This window comes from Bos grunniens, chromosome 16 (assembly GCF_055505025.1).
Source record: "Bos grunniens cultivar Pamir isolate PY7600 chromosome 16, Bosgru_T2T1.0, whole genome shotgun sequence".
Lineage (NCBI taxonomy): Eukaryota > Metazoa > Chordata > Mammalia > Artiodactyla > Bovidae > Bos > Bos grunniens.
The window spans coordinates 75,795,803-75,820,069 of NC_141180.1; the positions used below are offsets into that span (position 1 = coordinate 75,795,803).

The window sequence follows — 24,267 nt, forward strand, 5'->3', positions numbered from 1 at the left end:
CTGCAACAAAAGAAGCCACCAAAGTGAGAAGTCTGTGAACCAGAATTAGAGAGTTGCCCTGGCTTTTCACAAATGGAGAAAAGCCTGCACAGCAATGAAGACCCAGCAGAGCCAATAAAAAATTTAATAAAAATTAAAAAGAATCCTGCAAATATTTTCCTGGGTAGTGATGGGATTTCTCTTCCTGGGAAAAGGATGTTCACTTGGTGTAAAATCAATGCATACAGTAAATATGTATACTTTCTTTAATTTTTAATACATACATATTCATGGTGCACTGTGTTGGGAAATTTTAGGGGGAAGTTAACACCAGGAAGAGTGATGTTTAGGGTGACAAATATCGAGGAAAACACAACACAAAAAATTCACACACACAAAAAGAATCACACATGGACACACACCCAGTTCCATGCACACAAACCTACACTATTAACCATAATACAGCTTCTTCCTGGAACTACAGTAATCATCCACATTGATCGCTTGTAAATTACTTTCTATCAGCAGGACCCCTATACTCATTCCCAGCAGGAATTTGGAATCAGTTTGGCCTCTACACTAAAACTAGCGAGAAAGCCCCAACTTTCTCATCTACAAAGTTTTTTCTCCCAAAGGGAATGATTCTAGAATACATACCACTTTCACATCGTTGAAGGGCCACCTGCAAGAACAGAAGAGAAGACGCTATGAGGGTAAGATCACATAGATGTACAGTCTTTGGTTCATTTGGGGACAGTAGGAAACCTGATGAGGAACAAGGGTGGAGTCCAGGGAACCCAGCAAGATCAGCGCACACATACTCAGGATGAAAGGCAAGACCTGTGCCTGGAGGATGGAACTCCAAGCCAATTTAGGCTGGAAATTGCAGAATTCTTTTCCTAGAAGAAATGTTGCTGCAGGAGAGAGAAATCTGTACTCTTACAGAACGTAATGGATGCTAACAATTTTAATATCCTGGGGACAGAGGCATCATGAGTTGGTAATAAGACTCATTCAACATTATCCCGATCAAAGGAATCGTCTCTATCTGAAACTAACACCCTCAAAGACTCATAGCTTAATTCTACTGAAAGATAAATGAAAATGTATTTCTATCTCAGACCAGAAAACAAAATAGCTTGCCTTGGAGACACACGGGGTCTCTTCGGTCCTGTCACAAGCTGGGTTGATTGGCAGGTCCTCAATGAAACCTAGAGGGACACAGAGTAGCTGTTAGAACAGTGGTGAGGCTGCTCAGGAATCATGCAGGGGGTTTTCACTTTGTGTGGACATGGAGTGGTGTGTATGGATGCAGGAGGTTAATAAGCATGAGCTGAACTTGTGTTGATCCATCCTCTTTGGAGGAGGAAGGAAAATAAAGAGGAGGAGGAAGGAAATGAAAGCAGAGCTTTGGTTTTCTAGCTAGGAAGAACCTAATCAAGAAGAAATATTCATTCTAAAAAAAGGAAAACTCTAAAATGTGTTCAATGAAAGAGACCCGTGACTCCTTCTGCTTACTTTGAGCTCCTGCTAAATTACCATGGTCTCTTGATTTTTCCCAGATCACTCTTCCTCCAGGATCCACAGTTGCTGCTACTCCACTCATCATGTTTCCTATGAGACTTTGTACTCGATTAAAAGTGAACTCTGTAGAGGACTGAATTCAAATCTGGGCAAAGTGTGCTATTCTATTAATTCACTAATCAAGTGTTTTAAATAAAATCAAATGTACAAGATTTGATAATACTGAATTCTTATCATTTAAAAACAGCCACTATGAATAATATCATATTTTTATATCAGTATTTGTTTTATACAGTGTACATGTCCACTGAATCAGTCACTGTCCATACTCATAGGGGCAATATGTGTAGTGGGACAGTTGATTATAGAAAGCACAGTTCCTCCACCAGGTCTTCCTGGGGAGCTAGCTACATGGAGGAGCTGAGATGTCAAGACACTTGGTGAGGATGCTTACCAAATCACTCAATTATTCTCTCTCTCTCTCTTTTTTTTTTAATGGGATGTGGGATGGTGGAGTGTATGCATGAGGGAGGTTAGCAACTATGGACTGAGCTGCTGTTGAATCATCCTCTTTGCTGGTTGAAGGCGAGTAAGGGAGAGGAACAGGAAAGAAATGAAACAGAGCTTCTGCATTAAATTACTGATAACCTAAATGATGGGGAAAAAATAAACACTAAAATGCATGTCAGCTTTCAATGACAGAGACCCATGATCCTCACTGCCTTTTTAAAGCATCTTTTAAATGGCCCCTGTGTTCTGGATTTTTTCCCCATATCACTGCCTCTCTAAGATCCACATTTGTAGCTCTTGAATTTACCAAGTTTTCTATGAGATTTTTTTCTTGATTAAAAGAAAACAGTGTTTGCCTGTCCACTGAGTCAGTGGCTGTTCACACCCCAGAAGTCATACATTTAGTGGGACAGTTCATTATGAAGAGGACACATAGGGTGAACACTGACTATCTCTGATCCAGCTGTTCAGGAGATTGTAACAGGAGTAATGGTCATTAGACTAACTAACAAATTCCACTGTGAGAGCTATCTGATATCTTCCTTTGAGTGTATGCTACATGGTTTAATCAATGCAAGGCTTGTGGTAGTGTCACCCAGTACAATGAAATATTTCCCCGATTATAATCTGCTTTTCTCCTTGTTTAAGCAATGACACAGGCACCAACAGATATAACCTACATTGTCTACACAAAGCCACACAACTCTCAGAATCTGAGAGGTGACCAAGAGGATGCAAGTCCTGAGGCTCCTTTCATACTACTGACTGAGCCAAATGTGGCTGTTAATTCACCTTTGGTTTTCCTCGATTTCATTACCACTGAGCCCACCTTATAATGAATGTAAGGGTCTGGACCCCTGGACCTGCTAGTACCTCCAGGAATGGACACAAATGCATGGACACCCTTGCTCTGTGACTAGGATTTCAAGGCTGAGTGATCAGTGCAGGTCAGGGGTCCAGAGAAGTCACATTGGGATCACCCCTAGGTCCTCAGTTTGGCTTTTCCACTTAGAAGGTCAAAAACTTGCACCATCTTTCTCAGCACCATCTCCATCTGAAGAAAATGAATATTCACCAAACTTGAGAAATGGTTGAGTTGAGAAAAGAATCAGGTAATGTATAGCCAGTGTGCTGTGGTGATGAGAAGTGTTTAGAAACTTCACAGTTGACTTATTCTGTGTAAGAGGGAAATATCTTCTGAGGAAAGACACACACACACAGCTTCAAAATCCCACCACATGGCCCCCCAAGCCTGATTCACACAAACCCACAGCATCTAAATGATGGAGTTGTTTTAGAGACCATAGAACACAGACATTGTTCTTTCCTGGGGCATCAGTCTCTTCTCTGTACTCCCAGCCCTCACCCCATGTAGGAATCCAGCATCAGGGGGCCTCTCCAACCAGAGTTGGCAAGATAGCCCCACCTTCATCAGCTAGATTGTTTCTCAGCAGAGGGATGGTCATTGAGTATTTACCATATTCAAAGACTGCTCCGGATTCCTGTGATTAGAGAGAAGCAAACAGAGTGAGGCTGTCAGCATCATGTGTTCTCTGCAGTAAGTCTTCTGTTATCTGATTTTGGTCCTCAGATAACTAAAACTTTTCGAGTCAATGCCCACCCCCACAATTAAACAGAGAGGACCCCTGTTGAAAACTCTGGAGTATTTTATGTAAAATCTGCAGTTTCAATTTTAGCAACAATTACAAAATTATTTTTGAAGTAGGAAAAATTTCTGAGCAAAGTACCTACAGTAGTAACTGATGCTGTCTTTCTTAAAAGTACTTTTGAATCAAGTCTATGTTGATAATATATTTATCCTCAATATTTCACCAGCCAAGAAACTGCATACATCAATGATAATGTATACCTCAGATTACTGTGACTGTATTTGACTGAATGCGAATGAAGAAGTGAAGCAATGCCCTTATCCCAGATGCAGCCGGGTGAGCTTACCTTCGGGGCCCTCAGAGGCTGCTCCTCACCCCAGGCCTCACGCTGCTGTTTCACCACCAGGCCCTCCTGGGGAGCTAGAGGGACACAGAACAGCCGTCAGGACACAGGTGAGACTGCTCCCCAATCTCTCAGTACTTTTGTTTGTTTGTTTGATGGAGACATGGGGTGTAGTGTGTGCATGAAGGAGTTTAGTAACAATGGACTGAAATGCTGTTGAATCCTCTTTGCTGGTTGAAGGCGAGTAAGGGAGAGGAACAGGAAAGAAATGAAACAGAGCTTCTGCATTAAATTACTGATAACCTAAATGATGGGGAAAAAATAAACACTAAAATGCATGTCAGCTTTCAATGACAGAGACCCATGATCCTCACTGCCTTTTTAAAGCATCTTTTAAATGGCCCCTGTCTTCTGGATTTTTTCCCCATATCACTGCCTCTCTAAGATCCACATTTGTAGCTCTTGAATTTACCAAGTTTTCTATGAGATTTTTTTCTTGATTAAAAGAAAACAATGTTTGCCTGTCCACTGAGTCAGTGGCTGTTCACACCCCAGAAGTCATACATTTAGTGGGACAGTTCATTATGAAGAGGACAAATAGGGTGAACACTGACTATCTCTGATCCAGCTGTTCAGGAGATTGTAACAAGAGTAATGGTCATTAGACTAACTAACAAATTCCACTGTGAGAGCTATCTGATATCTTCCTTTGAGTGTATGCTACATGGTTTAATCAATGCAAGGCTTGTGGTAATGTCACCCAGTACAATGAAATATTTCCCCGATTATAATCTGCTTTTCTCCTTGTTTAAGCAATGACACAGGCACCAACAGATATGACCTACATTGTCTACACAAAGCCACACAACTCTCAGAATCTGAGAGGTGACCAAGAGGATGCAAGTCCTGAGGCTCCTTTCATACTACTGACTGAGCCAAATGTGGCTGTTAATTCACCTTTGGTTTTCCTCGATTTCATTACCACTGAGCCCACCTTATAATGAATGTAAGGGTCTGGACCCCTGGACCTGCTAGTACCTCCAGGAATGGACACAAATGCATGGACACCCTTGCTCTGTGACTAGGATTTCAAGGCTGAGTGATCAGTGCAGGTCAGGGGTCCAGAGAAGTCACATTGGGATCACCCCTAGGTCCTCAGTTTGGCTTTTCCACTTAGAAGGTCAAAAACTTGCACCATCTTTCTCAGCACCATCTCCATCTGAAGAAAATGAATATTCACCAAACTTGAGAAATGGTTGAGTTGAGAAAAGAATCAGGTAATGTATAGCCAGTGTGCTGTGGTGATGAGAAGTGTTTAGAAACTTCACAGTTGACTTATTCTGTGTAAGAGGGAAATATCTTCTGAGGAAAGACACACACACACAGCTTCAAAATCCTACCACATGGCCCCCCAAGCCTGATTCACACAAACCCACAGCATCTAAATGATGGAGTTGTTTTAGAGACCATAGAACACAGACATTGTTCTTTCCTGGGGCATCAGTCTCTTCTCTGTACTCCCAGCCCTCACCCCATGTAGGAATCCAGCATCAGGGGGCCTCTCCAACCAGAGTTGGCAAGATAGCCCCACCTTCATCAGCTAGATTGTTTCTCAGCAGAGGGATGGTCATTGAGTATTTACCATATTCAAAGACTGCTCCGGATTCCTGTGATTAGAGAGAAGCAAACAGAGTGAGGCTGTCAGCATCATGTGTTCTCTGCAGTAAGTCTTCTGTTATCTGATTTTGGTCCTCAGATAACTAAAACTTTTCGAGTCAATGCCCACCCCCACAATTAAACAGAGAGGACCCCTGTTGAAAACTCTGGAGTATTTTATGTAAAATCTGCAGTTTCAATTTTAGCAACAATTACAAAATTATTTTTGAAGTAGGAAAAATTTCTGAGCAAAGTACCTACAGTAGTAACTGATGCTGTCTTTCTTAAAAGTACTTTTGAATCAAGTCTATGTTGATAATATATTTATCCTCAATATTTCACCAGTCAAGAAACTGCATACATCAGTGATAATGTATACCTCAGATTACTGTGACTGTATTTGACTGAATGCGAATGAAGAAGTGAAGCAACGCCCTTATCCCAGATGCAGCCGGGTGAGCTTACCTTCGGGGCCCTCAGAGGCTGCCCCTCAACCCAGGCCTCACGCCGCTGTTTCACCACCAGGCCCTCCTGGGGAGCTAGAGGGACACAGAACAGCCGTCAGGACACAGGTGAGACTGCTCCCCAATCTCTCAGTACTTTTGTTTGTTTGTTTGATGGAGACATGGGGTGTAGTGTGTGCATGAGGGAGTTTAGTAACAATGGACTGAAATGCTGTTGAATCATCCTCTTTCTGGATGAAAAGCAAAGGAGAGGAGCAGGAAAGAAATGTAACAGAGCTTCTGCATTTTAACTAGTGATACCCTAAACGATGTGGAAGAAATAAACACCAAAATGCATGCCAGCTTTCAATGAAAGCAACCCATGACGCTCCTGCCTGTTTAGAGTTACTGGTAAATCACCCCTCTCTTGAAGATTTCTTCCTAGATCACTCCCTCCACAGAATTCAGTTACAGCTATTATACTTACCTAGTCTTCTATGAGACTTTGTTCTTGATTAAAAGAAAACTCTGTTAAGAGGACTGAATTCAATCATATCTTTCCAAATAGCTTCTTTCAGTCATGCAATATTTTTTCCCAGTCTTCATTTTCCAAACAATGTTTGCATGTCCACTGAGTCAGTGGCTATCCACAATCACAGAAGTCATGCATTTAGTGGGAAAGTTCATTATGGAGAGGAAGCATAGGGTGAACGCTGACCCTGTCTGACCCAGCTGTGCAGGAGATTTACAAGAGGCATGGTCAGTAGGCTAACTATCAAGTTCCACTGTGAGATCTATTTGAAACTTTCCCTTGAGTGTGTTCTACCATGTTTAATCACTGTAAGGCTTATGGTAATGTCACCCTGTGCAATGAAATCTCTCCTGGATGATAATCTTTTTTCCTTGTTTCAGCAATGAAACTAGCACCAACAGAATGATCTACATTGTCTACGCAAAGCCATACAACTCTCAGAATATGTGTGTTCACCAGGAAGATGAAAGTCCCAAGGTGCTTTCAAACTAATGACTGTGCCAAAGTTCGCTATTAATTCACCTATGCTTGCCCTGGGTTCCATGACCACTGATCCCACCTTATAATGATGGGCATAGTCTGGATTTCTAGTTGCTAGTACCTCCAGGCATGGATATAGATGCAGCAGGGACCCCCTTGTTCCATGACTAGGATTTCAAGGCTGAGTGGTCAGTGCAGGTCAGGGGTCCAGAGTAGTCACACTGGGACCACCCCTAGGTTCTCTGTTTGGCTTGTCCGCTTAGGAGGTCAAGAGCTTGGGCCATTTTTCTCAGCACCATCTCCAACTGAAGAAAATGAATATTAACCAAACTTGAGAAATGGCTGAGCTGGGGAAAGAATCAGGTAATGTATAGCGAGGGTGCTGTGGTGATGAGAAGTGTTTAGAAAGTTCACAGTTGACTTGTGCTGTTTGAGGGCAGTATCTACTGAGGAAACACACACATGCAGAGCTTCAAAATCTCACCACATGCAAACCTGATTCACACAAACCCACAGCATCCAAATGATGGAGTTTTTTTTCCAGAAACTGTAATTACAGTCATGTTTTTTCCATGAGATCAGTCTCTTCTCTGAACCCCTCAGCCTCACCCCTTGTAGGAATCCAGCATTAGGGCGACTCTTCAAACATACTCTGCAAGAGAGCCCCACCTTCAACAACTAGATTGTTCCTCAGCAAAGGGATAATCTCTGAATATTTACCGTGTTCATAGGCTGTTCCGTAAGTCTGTGATTAGAGAGAAGGAAACAATATAAAGGTGTCAGCATCATATGTTCTCTTCAGTAAGTCTTCTGTTATCTAATTTTTGTCCTTAGATGACTAAAACTCTTTAAGTCAATGGCTCCAAAAGAAAACAGACAGGACCTTTGTTGAAAAGGCTGGACTCTTTCACGTAAGAGCTCTCACTTTCAATTTGACTAACAATTACAAAATTATTTTTGAGGCAGGAAAATTTTCTACTGACCAAACTACCTACAGAGTAATGGATACCGTTATTTTATTAATGTCCTTCAGAATCAAGTCTGTGTTGATAATAGACTCATCCTCAATTTTTCTCCAGACAAGGAATTGCATACATCAGTGATAATACACATTGTCAGATTACTGTAACTGTTTTCCACTCAAAAAAAATTAAAGTGAAGCAACAGTCTTATCCCAATAAAGACAGATAAGCTTACCTTCAGGTTCTTCAGAGGCTCTTCCTCAGCAGAGGCCTGGTGCACTTCCACCACCAGGACCTTCTGGCGACCTAGAGGGACACAGAATAGCCATAAGAACACTGATAAGGCTGCTTATCAATCATTCAGCATATTTTTTTTTTTTGATGGAGACATGTGATGGAGTGTATGTGTAAGGGAGTTTAGTAACTATGGACTAAGCTGCTGTTGAATCATCTTTTTTGCCAGAGGAGGAGGAGAGCAAAAGACAGGAACAGGAAAGAAATGAAACAGAGTTTATGCCTTTTATCTAGTGAAACCCTAACAGCTGGGGAAAAAAGAAAGACTAAAGTGCACACCAGCTTTAAATGACAGAGACTCATGACCCTCCTGCCTGTTTAGAGTTTCTGCTAAATCTTCTCCTGTCTTCTGGATTTCTTCCTAGATCATGGCCTCCCCAGGATCCAGCACTATAGCTACTGCACTTACTGAGTCTTCTGTGAGACTTTGTTCTGGATTAAAAGCAAATTCTGTTAGATGACTGAATTCAGTCCTACCTTTCCAAATAGCTATTATCATTCCTGTGTTGTTGTTGTTGTTGTTTTCAATCTTCATTTTCCAAGTAATGTGTGCATGTCCACTGAGTCAGAGGCTGTCCACATTCACAGAAGTCTTACATTTTTGGAACAGTTCATTATGGAGAGAAACCATTAAGTGAGTGCTGACTGTCTCTGACCCAACTGTGCAGTAGATTTACAACAAAAGTCATGGTCAGTAGGCTGACCATCAAGTTCCAATGTCAGGTCTGTTTGACACCTTCCCTTGAATTTGTGCTACATGGTTTAATCAATGTAAGGCTTATGTCACCCAATACAATGAAATCTCTCCCTAATGATAACCTTCTTTTTTCCTTCTTTAATCAAGAACACTAACACCAACAGATATGACCTAAATTGTCTACACAAACCCACACAACTCTCAGAAACTGTGAGTTGACCAGGAAGATGTGAGTCCAGAGGTGACTTTCACGCTAATGACCTTGCCAAAGTTAGCTGTTAATACACCTGGTTTCATGATCACTGAGCTCACCTTAAAATGATGGGCACAGTCTGGACCTCTGAAGCTGCCAGTACCTCCAGGCATAAATATAGATTCAGGGACCCCCTTGCTCCATGACTAGGCTGAGTGACAAAGGCAGGTAAGGTCTTGTTGTGTGTGAGAAGGAAACATCTCCTGAGGAATCATACACACACAGAGAGAGCTTCACAATCACACCACATGGGCCCACACATGGGCCCCCAACCCTGATTCACACAAACCCTCATCTTCTAAATGATGGAGTTGTTTTCAGGGATCACTGAACACAGACATTTTTCTTTCTTTGAGATCAGTTTCTTCTCTGCACCCCAGCCTTCACCCCCTGTAGGAATCCAGCATCAGGGTGACTCTCCAACCAGAGCCAGTCAGAGAACCCCACCTTCATCAGCTAGATTGTTCCTCAGTAGAGGAACGATCCATGAATATTTACCATGTTCGTAGGCTGCTCTGCCTGCCTATGAATAGAGAGAAGAAAACAGTGTCAGGGTCCCAGCATCTTGAGTACTATGCATTCTGGTCTTTCATTCTCGTTTTGCTCTCATAAAACCAAATGGTTTGAGTTTGTTTCTTTGTTCAACTCAAAGTGTTGTTTAGTCCATAGCCCAAAAGAAAACATAGAGGACGCCTGTGGGAAAGGCTGGAGTCTTTCCTGGAAGATCTCTCCAGCCCACTTTAACCAGCAATTAAAAATTTTTATTTCAAGAAGAAACATTTTCTACGGAGGAAATTTCTCCCAACTACAGTTTTTAATTTACACTGTCATTTGTTCAAAATGTCCTTTTGAATAAGTTATCTGCCGGGAAAGACTCAACATTCATCCACCAAATTAAAAACTATATCAGCTGTCTTGAATCTTTTGAAACCTTATCTGAATTCAGCAAAAAAGTCAAGTCATAAAGCAACACTTTTATCTCAGATAAATAAGGGGCACTTACCACAGAGGTGGGCAGAGCTTCTTCCTGCAAATTTGAATTGGACAGCTCCTCCAGCTTGTCCTCAGGGAGCTCTAGGAGGACATAGAGGGATTGTCAGGATATCTGTGATGCTGATTGGGAAGACCTTGTTAAGGTGGACACATGGAAGGACTGTATGGACGTGGGTGGTTAATCAGTGTGGGCTGAAATCTGTTGAACAGCCTTCCTAGTGGGTGGGGGAAGGCTAAGGAGATGGATATTTCAGAAATGAGTCAGAGAGCTTTTAATTTTCTAACTAAGGGGAACCTGATCAACTTGAAATTGTCAGTCTGACAAAGGCAAACAGAAAATCACACTATGTTTCAGTAGTCATGTACAGTTGTAAGACCTGAACCATAAAGAAGGCTGAGTGCCAAAGAATTGATGCTTTAGAATGCTGTTGCTGAAGAGACTCTTGAGAGTTCTTGGACAGCAAGATCACACCAGTTAATCCTAAAGGAAATCAACCCTAAATATTCATTGGAAGGACTGACACTGAAACTTCAATACTTTGGCCTCCTGATGTGAAGAGCAGACTCTTTGGAAAAGCCCCTGATACTGGGAAAGGCTGAGGGAAGGAGGAAAAGGAGGGGCCACAGAGGATGAGATGTCTGGATAGCATAATCACTTAATGGACAAGAATTTGAGCAAACTCGGGAAGATGGTGAAAGGCAGGGAAGCCGGGTGTGCTGCTGCCCATGGGCTCACAAACAGTCAGACACAACTTAGCAATTGAGCATTGTGATCAAAGATACATTATATTTATTATTTTCATAACTTTTAAGAATTAAAAAGTTATGTAGCATTTTCTATACTCACAATGCTGTGTACCTATCAACACCATCTACATCTAAATCTTTTTCTTTAGTTCTGATACAACCTCTGTACCCATTAAGTCATAATCCACCTTCCTTCTTGCCTTCTGGCTTTGGTATAATTTCTATTTCCAGTTTCCGTGAGTTAGCCTATCCTATGTACCTTAAACCAGTGGAATCATACAATATTTTTATTTCTGTGCCTGCCTTATTTCACTAACCATAATACATTTTTTGTATTATCTGGTCCATCCATTTTGCAGCATATTTCAATCCTTAATTCATTGTTATGGCTGGATAATATTCCATTCTGAGTATATATCATATTTCTTTTATTCATTCATCACATGATGGTCTTTGGGTTGTTTGTATCATTTGAGTGCTAATAATACACTGTGAACATTAGTGTAAAGATTTTTGTATGGTACCATAATGGTAATAAATAATATTGTGCATATTTAAAATATCATTGAATGTAACAATACAAAGTGTGAATCTAAGGTGAACTATGGACTTTTAATTACTAAAAATATATTATCTCACTAATTGTAATAAATGGACCACATATATGTTATCTGTGAGTATCATATTATAGCATAAACTGAAGTGATAGGATACAGCAATTTTCTATATTATCTGTATAACTTTTATGTCAATTTAATCCTGTTCTAAATAAAGTCTAATAATTTAAAGAAATCCTAAAACATGTCTTCAGGGACGAACATATCACAGCTTATGTTAAAACAATTAGCTAGTGTCCAAACCACAGCTAGAGACCATCTCCACTCTTAAGCATGAAGCAAATGTTGAATTTAAAATGCTTTCCTCCCATAGTTAAGGGTTCAGGAAGGGGAACACATGTATACCTGTGGCGGATTCATTTTGATATTTAGCAAAACTAATACAATTACGTAAAGTTTAAAAATAAAATAAAATTAAAAAAAAAAAACCAGTACCAACAGATATAGTAAGTTTCAGTTTAAACACATGAGATAAAAGAAGAACATTGCTTTAATATTTCACAGTTTTTTTTCTTAAATATGAGGCATTAAACATAAACTATAACTATTCTTGAGTGAGCTTAATGAGAAAATTTCCACGGTACCTTCAACTGTGTCAGTTGTAGGGTGCACCCTATTTTGTGGCCGACTACGAAACCTCCTGACCCAGCTGGTAGTGGATGTTGACCTCTTGGGGGTGTCCCTTCTGGTCTTCCGGGGATAACATCCTGGGAAATGCATTATAATGGAGAGAGCTGTTGACATCTTGCTGGCAGAAGACCACCCGGAAACTAATAACAATTGACCCACAGTTCAGTCCTCCAGTCCCCTTCCTCAGCAGACGCCTAGCAGGAGGCAGGACCAGGAGATCCTACTAGGCATCTGGCACCCAACAGACTGGTTGTTCAGGCAAATATCTCTATTTAACTGAGACCCAGAAGCTCAGCAGAGCATGGTGACCACGACTGATGAACTGGATTCAAATCCCATTTAGGAGAAGCAGATATTTGGGAAAGACATATGGTTCCCTCTTTGCCTCAGTTCCCTGTCCTGAGTAGGAGAAATGTTAATATGGCCTATTTTTAATATTATGAGGGCAAGACTGATTAAATACAGGTAAAATATTAGAAAAATAAAGGAGGGATTCCCTGGCAGTCCAGTGGTTAAGAATCTGCCTCACAATGCAGGAGACAGGGATTTGATTTCTGGTTGGAACACTATGGCCCCACATGCCTCAGAGCAACTAAACCCACAGGCTGCAACTACTGAGCCCAAGCACCACAACTAGAGAGTCAGTGCCCTGCAACGAAAGATCTGCATGATGCAACGAAGATCCCATGTGCCACAACTAAACCCAATGCAGCCAAATAAATGAATAGATATAGACAAATGAATACATAGAAAAGTAAAGGACTGGTGCTTCGTAATTGCTCTGTAGGTGTTCAACCTTGAATGATGGCAAGAGTAAGGTGGACCTTTAGTAGTGGTTGAAGGCAAAGAGGGCATTTGGATGGCTCCAATAAGTGGAAATGGAAGCGTATTCTTCAGCTTTTTCACAGAAGCAAGGTTTCTCATGGAGAGTATCTATTATCACCTCCTCTGACACCCAGCATTGTTGGGGAGGAAGGGAGGACAAAATAGGGGCTGTAACCCATATGTTACTTTGGAGGTTGTTGAAATTTAGAGAGATCAAGTGACTTTCCAACAGTCACACAATGATAAATAGTAGATCTGGGACAGGACTGTAGTTGGTTCCCTGAGGACACAGATGCCTGCACCCTTGAGACCTGTGCTGAACCCCTGAACCAGGAGCTCACCCCCTCCTCAAATTCCTCTCCCCCTAGTTTTCTGTAGATGAGAGCTGATGCCCTGGAGAAGATGCCTGAGCCCAGAAAGAGCTCAAATCCTCCTTCTACCATTTGTCTCTATATTTCAGTTCCTGATCCAAAATACATGTTTCTTCTGAGCAAAGCCCTTCAGAAAGACTACAGGATTCCAACTTTTTCATCCTCCCCAGCCTCTTTACACACTCAACCATCTCATAGGTGGCTGTTACCTTGCTAAGTGGCCAGTGTCTCTTTGGCCACCAAGTTGCTCAGCACTCAGAACCTTCTAAACCAAAGGCCACATGATGGCTGTACCAAGAATTAGCTTCCCTTCCACTGACTAAGTCTGGATGAGCAGTTAATGTGAGGTGAGGTGGCCTTCTGTGCTAGGCTCTCATGGCTTAAATAAGTCTGTGATGCTCAAAGTCTCACAGTTGATCTGAGCACTGATTTGAGCAGCCTGGACCAAGGGCTAGCTAAAAATGGGCAGGAGTTCAAGTCTGTCCTCACTAAAATTCTGACCTCATCAACTCCTCATTATGCTCTAGACCTTGGAGTGGAAGACAACAGAGCCCCATATTCTTTTTGAAAATCATCTTGATACTCACAGCATGGAGACCACAACCCAAGATTCTCCTTGAGGATCAACAGAAAGATTCTTCTTCCCTCAGTGACCAAATGTTTATTCTACTAAACCGACTTGGGATCTCCCGGGTGACTAGACAGTAAAGTGTCTGCTTACAATGCAGGGACCCAGGTTCGATCCCTGGGTCAGGAAGACCCTCTGGAGAAGGAAATGGCAACCCACTCCAGTACTCTTGCCTGGAAAATCCCATGGATGGAGGAGCCTGGTAGGCTACAATCCATGGCATCACAAAGAGTCAGACATGACTGAGTGACTTCACTTTCCCTAACCGGAGAGCACTGCCCCATCTGACCAAACTCCCTGGCACCAGCCAAACAGTGATCCTGTCCATATCAACCCATGGAAATCCCACCATAAACCCCAGTTTCTTTCCTTTTTAAAAGTCTCTGGATTTACACTGCTAGTACTTGTATATTTGGGCAGCAACATTTAGAAGAGTTGAGCTGTAATTTCCTTTTCCTGTAATGTCCATTGTTGGGGAGACCTCACAGTTCTCCTGCTTCAGGTCTTTCCATCTGTTCTCTGCTAAGATGTGTACAAAACTGGCACTGCGAAATTGTGTATTTTTATTTTTTTGGAAAGCAGTTTTGAAGTAAAAATTAATATGTGTAGCAAAGTTCTGTATCAGCAAAAACACACATTAGAAAGTATCCAATAATACAACAGAGGAATCCTGGAGTAAAGATTTAGAAGATTATGTTTCTCCTCTTATTCCTCAATGACAACCTCTGTAGGTTGGAAGAAACTAGAAAAAGTCATGTGGACTAGCTCCAGCTACCACAGTTTTACATACACCTTTTTAGATAACTATTCTGAGACAACCATTTAAGTAGTGGTTTTTTCTATATCATGAGTCAACATCTTCTGAACAATGTTTCAATGTCTGTCATATAAAGATATTCAAGAAATTGTTCTTAAATTATAGCACATCATAAGGATATTCAAGAAATTGTTCTTAAATTATTGTGCACATTTTCAGGTAATTAATATTCAAACATTCTAAATTTAGGAAGATATTTAAGGCAGCCAGCTGACCAAAGAATCAAAATATAATTTAAGGAATGAAGCAAAAGTATAAAACACATTTATAGCTCTGTAGATAAATTAGAGTGAGGGAAAAGAAAAAAAAAAAAAAGACAAGGAAAATTCATCAAAGTTAACCAGCCCATTTGATGGAACAGCCTTCAGAGGATCAGCAGAAACCTACCTCCAGAACAGCAGTTGAGGTTTCCCATTTTCAAACTCTAGTTTGAAGGTGAGCCCTTCTACTTGTACCTTATGTGAACCTCTCAGCTCACTAACTGGCACTTGGTACAGAATGCAGAAAGTGCATCACCACATTACCATGGCGACGATACATCACTAAACTTTCAGAGTGAACTAGACTCTGCATAGGATGAGTCCAAGGTGCTGCTGCCCAGAAAGTGTGTTTCTATGGGCAAATTGGGATTTTCAAAGTAAGGATTCAATTTCAAAAACTGAATATCAGGGTCACATATTCTTTTCTGATCAAGAAATGATTTAGATGAGAGAAAGTGTCCTGCCCCCAAAGATAGTTGATAGTGAACATGTCAGGGTGAGAAGGGACAAAGCTAACACATTGAGAATAAAAAGAGATTCTGTTCTTGATTAGAATATCCTCTTGGTACTGATCACAAGTTTGTGTTCCTAACACACAGTGAGGCCAAACAATACCAAGAATCAGGAGCCTGGAGCAGAGAAAGCCTTACTGCAGGGCCACACAAGGAGAAAAGACAAAAAAACCTGAGCTCCCCAAAAGCTCTCAGCAAAACCATTTTCTAGGGAAACTGAGGGAGTGGTCTGGCTACTTCTTGGGTCAGAGCCTTTGTTCATGAGGTCCCAACCACAGAGGCGAGCCTGAAGTAATGATGTATAAGATCCTTGTACACCGACCCAACCTCCTGCCACTTCCTAGGGGTGGACAATGGGTCAACACTGGACCAAGTGTGGAAATGTGAACGGAGAGACAGAAGCTGGTGAACTCTTACCTTAGTAGCCAGGGTCAGATCCTCCAGCTGCCCAGGGCTCCGGAGACCACGCCCGTATTGACCTCTGCAGCTAATAGGTCATGGAGGTGGGGACTGGGAAGAGGTTCACTGCTTTGTGGCCTGGATCTGGCCTATGGGCATCTGTGGCAAGGGCTCTGGGGCCCTGTGGGACACAGTCCCCAAACTGTCCTGGGCCCCCATCTCACCCGACTGTCCTGAGGCCTGAAGGCCTGGAGAGCACACAGAGAAGGCCTCTGCCCCACACTCACACACTCTGGTGAGGACACGCTCCGTTGGTGGAGCATGACCTCTAACCCCTAGTCTAAGGGTCCCGCTAAAGGTCTTACAATATTGACTGTGCGCCCACCCCACCCCAGCACAGTCTCCACCCATTTCTACTCTTCCTGAGTGCCCAGACTTCCCTAGAGGAAACAAAGTGTAAGATTTAACCTTATAAACAAAATTAAGTTTTTCACGTCTAATATATCGAGTTGCATTCTTTATTTGGAGCCCTATAAATTCTTCTCACAAAAATGAATGTTTTGTCTTATGTAGCAAGTATGTTTTTTATTTATCACTATCATTTTTAAAAAATTTACATTTTATTTATTTTTGTCTGGGCAGGGTCTTCATTGCTGTGCTCGATTCTCTCTAGCTGTCCTGAGTGGGGACTTCTCTCTTGTTGTGGAGCATAGGCTCTAGGCATACAGGCTTCAGTAGCTGTAACTCGCAGGCTCTGGAGCCTGGGTCAGTAGCTGTGGTGCACAGGCTAGTTTCTCAGCAGCATGTGGAATCTTCCCAGACCAGGCATCAGACCCATGTCCCCTGCACTTGCAGGCAGATTCTTGACCACTGGGCCACAAAGGAATTCCATCAGTGTCTTTTTATTATGGTTACTTTTACTTATATCAAGAAGACATTTATTTTCAAAAACATCAGTAAGTTAAATATTTTTGTTATTTTCTTTGTGAGAAGGAAGAAGGGAAGGATGTTATGACTAGTATTCTTATTAAAGGCTAAGTATTCCTTTAAAAATATTTTAATAAATAAGAAAATAAAAGGTGTTTCAAGACAAACTTTTCTATTAAACAATTCTGAATATTTCTAAAGATGTTTGTCAAAATGGACTAATTAATTTTTTAGGATAATGATAGAAATTTCCCCCCAGAAATGATATAGAGTAGAAATATCCTGATACCATCATAAATAGAACTGAGTATTTTGTAAAGCACGTGTGGTAATTTATGTCTCAAAAACCTTAGAACATTTTGGAAGTGATAATGATGGTACATCAATGATTCAGTCATTTTAACAGATATCATTTACAATGTGTCTATTCATCAGGTAATGAACTTGTAGTTGTTTTCTGAGAAAAGAGGGGCATGTTCAATTAATGTTAGTTAAAGAACTTTAAAAGAATTTGTGATTAAATTTGTTACATCCTATTAATGATTTCAATGGTGGAGAATTCACTGAGTTTTAATATAGCTCCAATTTGCCAAGTAGATTTGTGTTTCTTTGACCAAGCAACATATTGGACTTTTTGAAAATTTTCCTATAGTTGATTCAAGAACGATTTATAAAAATTGGTGAATATTTATAATAATCAAACAGGATAAATTATGTAACACAAGGAAATAGGACCAACTTAGAGAATATCACTCTGTTAAGGACATAGTACTTCAAACATCCTAACTAAACACTGCTGACTATAAGTAGTGTGAGCTTATATTGATATGGACTGAATCTTTGTGCCCCCACATAAAGTCATACATTGAAAGGCTAACCTCCAGTGGGATGGCCCTAGGAGGTGGGACATTCGGGAGGTAATTAGGCCATGAGGGTGGAGTCCCCATGACATTACCATCTTTATAAATGAGGAGTAGAGCTAGTCCTTTCTCTCTTTCTGCCACGTGAAGATAAATGAGAAGATGGCAAAATCTAAGTAAGAACACATTTACCAGAACCTGACCTTGCTGCATCCTGACCTTGACTCTCACCTATGAGAAACAAATAGTTACTGTATAAGCACCCTCATCCAAGGTATTCTGTTACTGCACCCCTAACTGACTGAAGCACCTATCATTATGGATTTTGAGAGTAAAAGTTTTCTTTAGCTATTTAGTTAATAGAAAGGAGCCACAGATCCTCCCAAAAACATTGCACTGGACAGAGTTAAATAGGCAAGGAAAACTTTATTCAAGACATTGTGATAAAGGTCAAGACTACTGGAAGGAGAAAGACTGAACTCAACTCCCCTGAAACAAGAGAGTGGGGATAGGGGGATTTGTAAACACTGAGTGAGCTAATGAGAACATAACACAGGTTCCTCAGGCTCAGGGTTCCCATCTGTGCTTAGTCATCGGTACTTGTGGAAATGAGGCTTCCACCTTTCCACACAGACTGGGATAAAGGGACCCATATAACTTGATTATTACTTTTAGGAGGGCAGGCTTGCAGGTTCTTGAGAAAGACATTCCTGGGTTGTAAAATGTTCACATGTCATCATGGTAGAGAAGGAATTGACACACCTTATAAAGTAGATGGTCAAAGAATAAGGAGATCAAGAAAAAGTGTCTGGAATAAATTGGGAGATTGGCATTGATATTTACACACTGTTATATACAAGGTAAAAAAAACTAATAAGGATCTACTATATAACACAGAAAACTCTATTCAAAACTCTATATGCTCTGCTTAGTCACTCAGTCATGTCCAACTCTTTGTGACCCTCTGTAGTCCATCAGGCTCCTCTGTCAGTACTCTATAATGACCTGTGCTGGAAAAGAGTCTAAAAATGAGTGCATATGTGCAACTGAGTCACTTTGCTGTGCAGCAGAAACTAAAACAACATTGTAAAGCAACTATACTCCAAGACAAATGTCTGAAGTTTAGACAAGCTGTGCAGACTGTTTAGGCCTTTTTGGTAAAGTTCTAGTTCTTGTTTATTAATACTTGATAGCAGGGCAAAAATAAACAAAAGAAAATCTGATAGAAATGCACTGCTAATCATTTTAAATTGTGGTTTATTCTTGAAGAACTTCTGAATTAATAAAGCAATATAAATAATCCCTCAGCATTCTCTTTAATATCTTTTAATTAATACATACTTTACAATTCTACATTTTAATGAGGAACAAATACGATAATGATGACAAATCAAAGCTTCTGTATGTTTTGCTCTATGATAATTAGATTATATACTATAATGACTATTCTTGTAGTGATAACAGTGTGAGGGGCTAGATATAACATTGAGCCATGCCAGACTTGTATCAACTTGGGATCCCGCTGAGACACCCAGACCCCTGAACACCTATAGATACATGCTTATTCCTGTTTGCAAGCATATTAGCCAGGGTAAAGAAGGAAACTGATTAAAATACAGCTTATTTTTGTTGTTCAGTCACTAAGTCATGTCTGACTCTTTGCAACTCCACGGACTGCAGCACACCAGGTTTCCTAGTCCTTCCTAGTCCTTCAGTTTATGGTATTTGTATCATAATTAAATCCATTTGTGAGTACCTGGCATCACTTATTTCTCATAGAAAATATTTCTTATATAATATAATTTTCTGGAAGTGAGAGTGTAATTTAAAAAGTCTTGATCTTACTTTTAAATCTAAAACAGAGTAGTCACTGTGTGACACTGTTATTATTCAGTCGCTAAGTCATGGCCAGCTCTTTGCAACCCCATGAACTGCAGTATGCCCGACTTCCCTGTCCTTCACAATTTCCTGGAGTTTGCTCAAATTCATGTCCATTGAGTCAGTGATGCTAACTAACTACCTCAAACTACCTCATCCTTTGCTGCCCTCTTCTCCTTTGGCCTTTAGTCTTTTCCAGAATCAGGGACTTTTCCAATGAGTCTGATCTTCACAACAGGGGGCTAAAATATTGGAACTTCAGCTTCAGCTTGAGCTTCAATCATTCCAATGAGTATTTGACATTGATTTCCTCTAAAGTGACTGGTTTGATCCCCTTATAGTCAAACAGACTCTCAAGAGTCTTCTCCAGCACCACAATTCAAAAGCATCAATTCTTTGGCACTCAGCCTTCTTTACAGTCCAACTCTTACATTTGTACAACTACAACTACTGGAACAACCATAGCTTTGACTCTAGGGACTTTTGTTAGCAAAGTGATGTCTCTGCTTTTTAATATGCTTTCTGAGTTTGTCATAGCTTTCCTTTGAAGCAGCAAGGGTCTTTTAATTTCATCACTGCAGTCACTGTCATCAGTCATTTTGGAGCCCAAGAAAATAAATCTGCCACATTTTCCATTTTTTCCCCATCTAAATGTGATGAAGTGATGGAGCTGGATGTCATGATGTTAGTTTTTTGAATGTTTAGTTTTAAGCCAGATTTTTTACTTTCTTCTTTCACCCTCATCAAGAGGCTCTTTAGTTCCCCTTCACTTTCTGCCATTCAGTTCAGTTCAGTTGCTTAATTGTGTCCGACTCTTTGTGACCCCATGATCACAGCACGCCAGGCCTCCCTGTCCATTACCAACTCCTGGAGTCTGCCCAAACCCATGTCCATCGAGTAGATGATGCCATCCAACTATTTCATACTCTGTTGTCCCCTTCTCCTCCTGCCTTCAATCTTTCCCAGCATCAGGGTCTTTTCCAATGAGTCAGCTCTTTGCATCAGGTGGCCAAAGTATTGGAGTTTCAGCCTCAACATCAGTCCTTCCAATGAACACCAAGGACTGATCTCCTTTAGGATGGACTGGTTGGATTTCCATGCAGTCCAAGGGACTCTCAAGAGTCTTCTCCAACACCACAGTTCAAAAGCATCAATTCTTCAGCGCTCAGCTTTCTTTATAGTCCAACTCTCACATCCATACATGACCACTGGAAAAACCATAGCCTTGACTAGATGGACCTTTTTGGCAAAGTAATGTCTCTGCTTTTTAATATGCTGTCTAGGTTGGTCATAACTTTCCTTCCAAGGAGTAAGTGTCTTTTAATTTCATTTCTGCAATCACCATCTGCAGTGATTTTGAAGCCCAGAAAAATAAAGTCTGACACTGTTTCCACATCTATCTGCTATGAAGTGATAAGACCAGATGCCATGATCTTAGTTTTCTGAATGTTGAGCTTTAAGCCGACTTTTTCTCTTTCCTCTTTCACTTTCATCAAGAGGCTCTTTAGTTTTTCTTCATTTTCTGCCATAAGGCTGGTATCATCTGCATATCTGAAGTTGTTGATATTTCCCCTGGCAATCTTGATTCCAGCTTGTGATTCATCCAGTCCAGCATTTCACATGATGTATTTTGCATATGAGTGAATTAAACAGAGTGACAATATACAGCCTTGACCTACTCCTTTTCCAAATTCGAAACAGTCCATTGTTTCATGCAAGGCTCTAACTGTTGCTTCTATAGTTTGATATTGTGTTTAGAGAGATATTTCCTTGATTGTTTTGTTTCAAATATGTGGTCTTCACATGTGATATGGTTGGTTGAAGTCGTCAAACTCTTTATGTTATCTGTAGTATTCTATAGTTAATCTTGAATTTTGAAATGCAAACTTGTTTTTTCCTTCTTTGGGCCTACCTTGGTGGCTCAGATGGTAAATAATCTGCCTGCTGTTGCAGACACCTGGGTTTGATCCCTGGATTGGGAAGGTCCCATGTAAAAGGGAATGGCAACCCACTCCAGTATTCTTGTCTGGAGTACTCCATGGACAGACAAGTCTGGTGAGGTACAGTCCATGGGGTCTCAAAGAGTTGGACAAACAGAGCTACTAATATTTTCCTTCTTAAGTAGCAAACAGTATACTGTTTCTCAGGCAGTCTGTGTTTATCCTCTACCCTTTTTATAAGATTTAAAATCAAAGAATCTTTATGAGAAACTGACAATAATACATAAAATAATTCACTCAAGGGTAATACTTTTTCTCTTTTGTAGTCATGGTCAACTACAGTATTGGGTTGGCCAAAACGTTCACTTTGACTTTTCCATGAGACGTTATGGAAAAACCAGGGCAAACTTTTTGGCCAGCCCAATAGTTTTAGAAGAATTCAGTGTGGTATGATATAATGAGAATACATGATGGTCATCTTAGGGCATTAAAAGAGCCAAAAAACACAGAAAAACCAAACAACAAAAAATCTTTTATTTATGACTTTCCTAAGTAGAATTAAAACTTTCCTAAGTAGAAATACAGCAAATAACTTGATTGAATTAATATAAAATTTGCATTTGTCTTACCAAAGTGAAGAAAATAAATGGCTAGTGCTTGATTTTTTTAATTACCTACCTGACTTGCTAATATTATATATATATATATATATATATATATATATATATATATATATCACAAAGAAATTTGAGGCTATAACTTAATAAAGGAGGCACTTAAGTGTAAATATTGAAGAAAACTGCATATAACCACATGATCAATATCTTATCAAACTTTCTTAATAAATGGTGGTCTCTCTAACAGCTATTCAATAAAAAAGAGATAAGGTCAGCAGAAAATGTACCTGAACTTTAGATATAAAATTATAATTTCATCAAAAAAAGAATAAAATACCTATGAATAAATTTAGTAAAGAAAAGTGAGAATTTTTTAAACTGCAAACAATAAGACATTGAGAAAAGAACTTGGGAAAGGCAAAAGAAGCAAACTGATATTCTGTGCTCATGAATTGAAAGAATTATTATTGCTAAAGTCACCATACTACCCAAAGGAATCCACAGAGTAAATGAAACCTCTATCAGAATATCAGTGGCATTATTCAGAGGAGTGAAACCATCCTGTTTTGTGTACAGCAACATAAAAGGCCCAAATAGCAAGAATAACCTTGAGAAAAACAAACAAAGCTGGATGCTTCATGCTCTTTTAAAATGACATTACAAAGTTACGGTAGTCAAAACAATATGATGTTGATAGAACAATAGGCATAAATCAGTGGAACAAAATAGAGAACCCAGTAATCAATCCACACATCAGTGATCGATTAATTTAGAATACAGTTAGTTGTGAAGTGATTAATAAATCACTTCAATAAATATATTGGGGAAAATGGAAAGTCACATCCAAAAATGAAACCAGATCTCTGTCTTACATCATACACAAAAATCAACCCAAAATGGACAAAAAGATATCCAAGTTACCATTTTTCATGGTTATTTAATTGGAAACACTTTGATGATCTAGTCTATTTCACTTATAGTTTTGTGAAGAAACCACTGCCTACTTTTACTTCAAGCAAATATATATATATAATATAGATAACTGGTACTTACAAAAGTGTCACATCACTTTTCTGACAAAGGTCCGTCTAGTCAAAGCTATGGTTTTTCCTGTAGTCAAGTATGGATGTGAGAGTTGGACCATAAAGAAGGCTACATGCCAAAGAATTGATACTTTCAAACTGAGGTGCAGAAGAAGACTCTTGAGTGTCCCTTGGACTGCAAGGAGCTAAAACAAGTCTACCCAAAAGGAAATCAACCCTGAATATTCACTGGAAGGATATGCTGAAGCTCCAATACTTTGCCCAGTTGATGTGAAGAACTGACTCAATGCAAAAGACCCTGATGCTGGGAAAGATTGAGGGCAGGAACAAAAGGGATCAACAGAGGATGAGATGGTTAAATGGCATCATCAACTCAATGATGATGAGCAAACCCCCAATGATGATGGGAGATAGTGGAGGACAGAGGAGCCTGGTGTGGTGCAGTGCATGTGGTAGCAAGGAGTTGGACACAACTGAGTGACTGAACCACAACAGTAATCATGATTAGTGGTGCTCTAAATAATCAGAAATTTTGTGTTATGAAACAGGTCATAAATTGATTGGAAATCCCCAGCATTACTGAGACTTTCCTTTTTTTTAAATATAAATTTATTTATTTTAATTGGAGGTTAATTACTTTACAATATTGTATTGGTTTTGCCATATATCAATGTGAATCTGCCACAGGTATAAAATGTGTTCCCTATCCCGAACCCCCATCCCTCCTCCCTCCCCATACCATCCCTCTGAGTTGTCTCAGTGCACCAGCCCCAAGCAACCAGTATCATGCATCGAACTTAGACTGGCAATTTGTTTCATATATGATATTATAAATGTTTCAATGCCATTCTCCCAAATTGTCCCACCCTCTCCCTCTCCCACAGAGTCCAAAAGACTGTTCTATACATCTGTGTCTCTTT

General features: G+C 40.2%; 1 protein-coding gene across 1 annotated transcript; it reads right to left on the reverse strand.

Moving 5' to 3' along the window:
* Window positions 1-997: 997 nt before the first annotated feature.
* On the reverse strand, window positions 998-12,384 carry LOC147357040 (uncharacterized). Its single transcript, XM_086342944.1, has 10 exons — window positions 12,225-12,384; window positions 10,287-10,357; window positions 9,782-9,806; window positions 8,275-8,345; window positions 7,798-7,822; window positions 6,088-6,161; window positions 5,609-5,633; window positions 3,970-4,043; window positions 3,491-3,515; window positions 998-1,190 (listed from the first exon to the last, which is right to left on the reverse strand). The coding sequence occupies exons 1-10, from the start codon at window positions 12,382-12,384 to the stop codon at window positions 1,051-1,053; spliced, it is 690 nt and encodes a 229-aa protein (XP_086199070.1). The 3' UTR covers window positions 998-1,050.
* Between the last annotated feature and the right edge of the window lie 11,883 nt (window positions 12,385-24,267).

Bases quoted from the DNA above. Each gene is read 5' to 3' on its own strand.
- LOC147357040 (XM_086342944.1), bottom strand. From the start codon at position 12,384: ATGTCAACAGCTCTCTCCATTATAATGCATTTCCCAGGATGTTATCCC. The intron at 10,358-12,224 runs GTACCGTGGAAA...ATGTCCTCCTAG, and splicing joins TACAACTGACACAGTTGAAG to AGCTCCCTGAGGACAAGCTG. The intron at 5,634-6,087 runs GTAAGCTCACCC...CTCTAATCACAG, and splicing joins AGCCTCTGAGGGCCCCGAAG to GAATCCGGAGCAGTCTTTGA.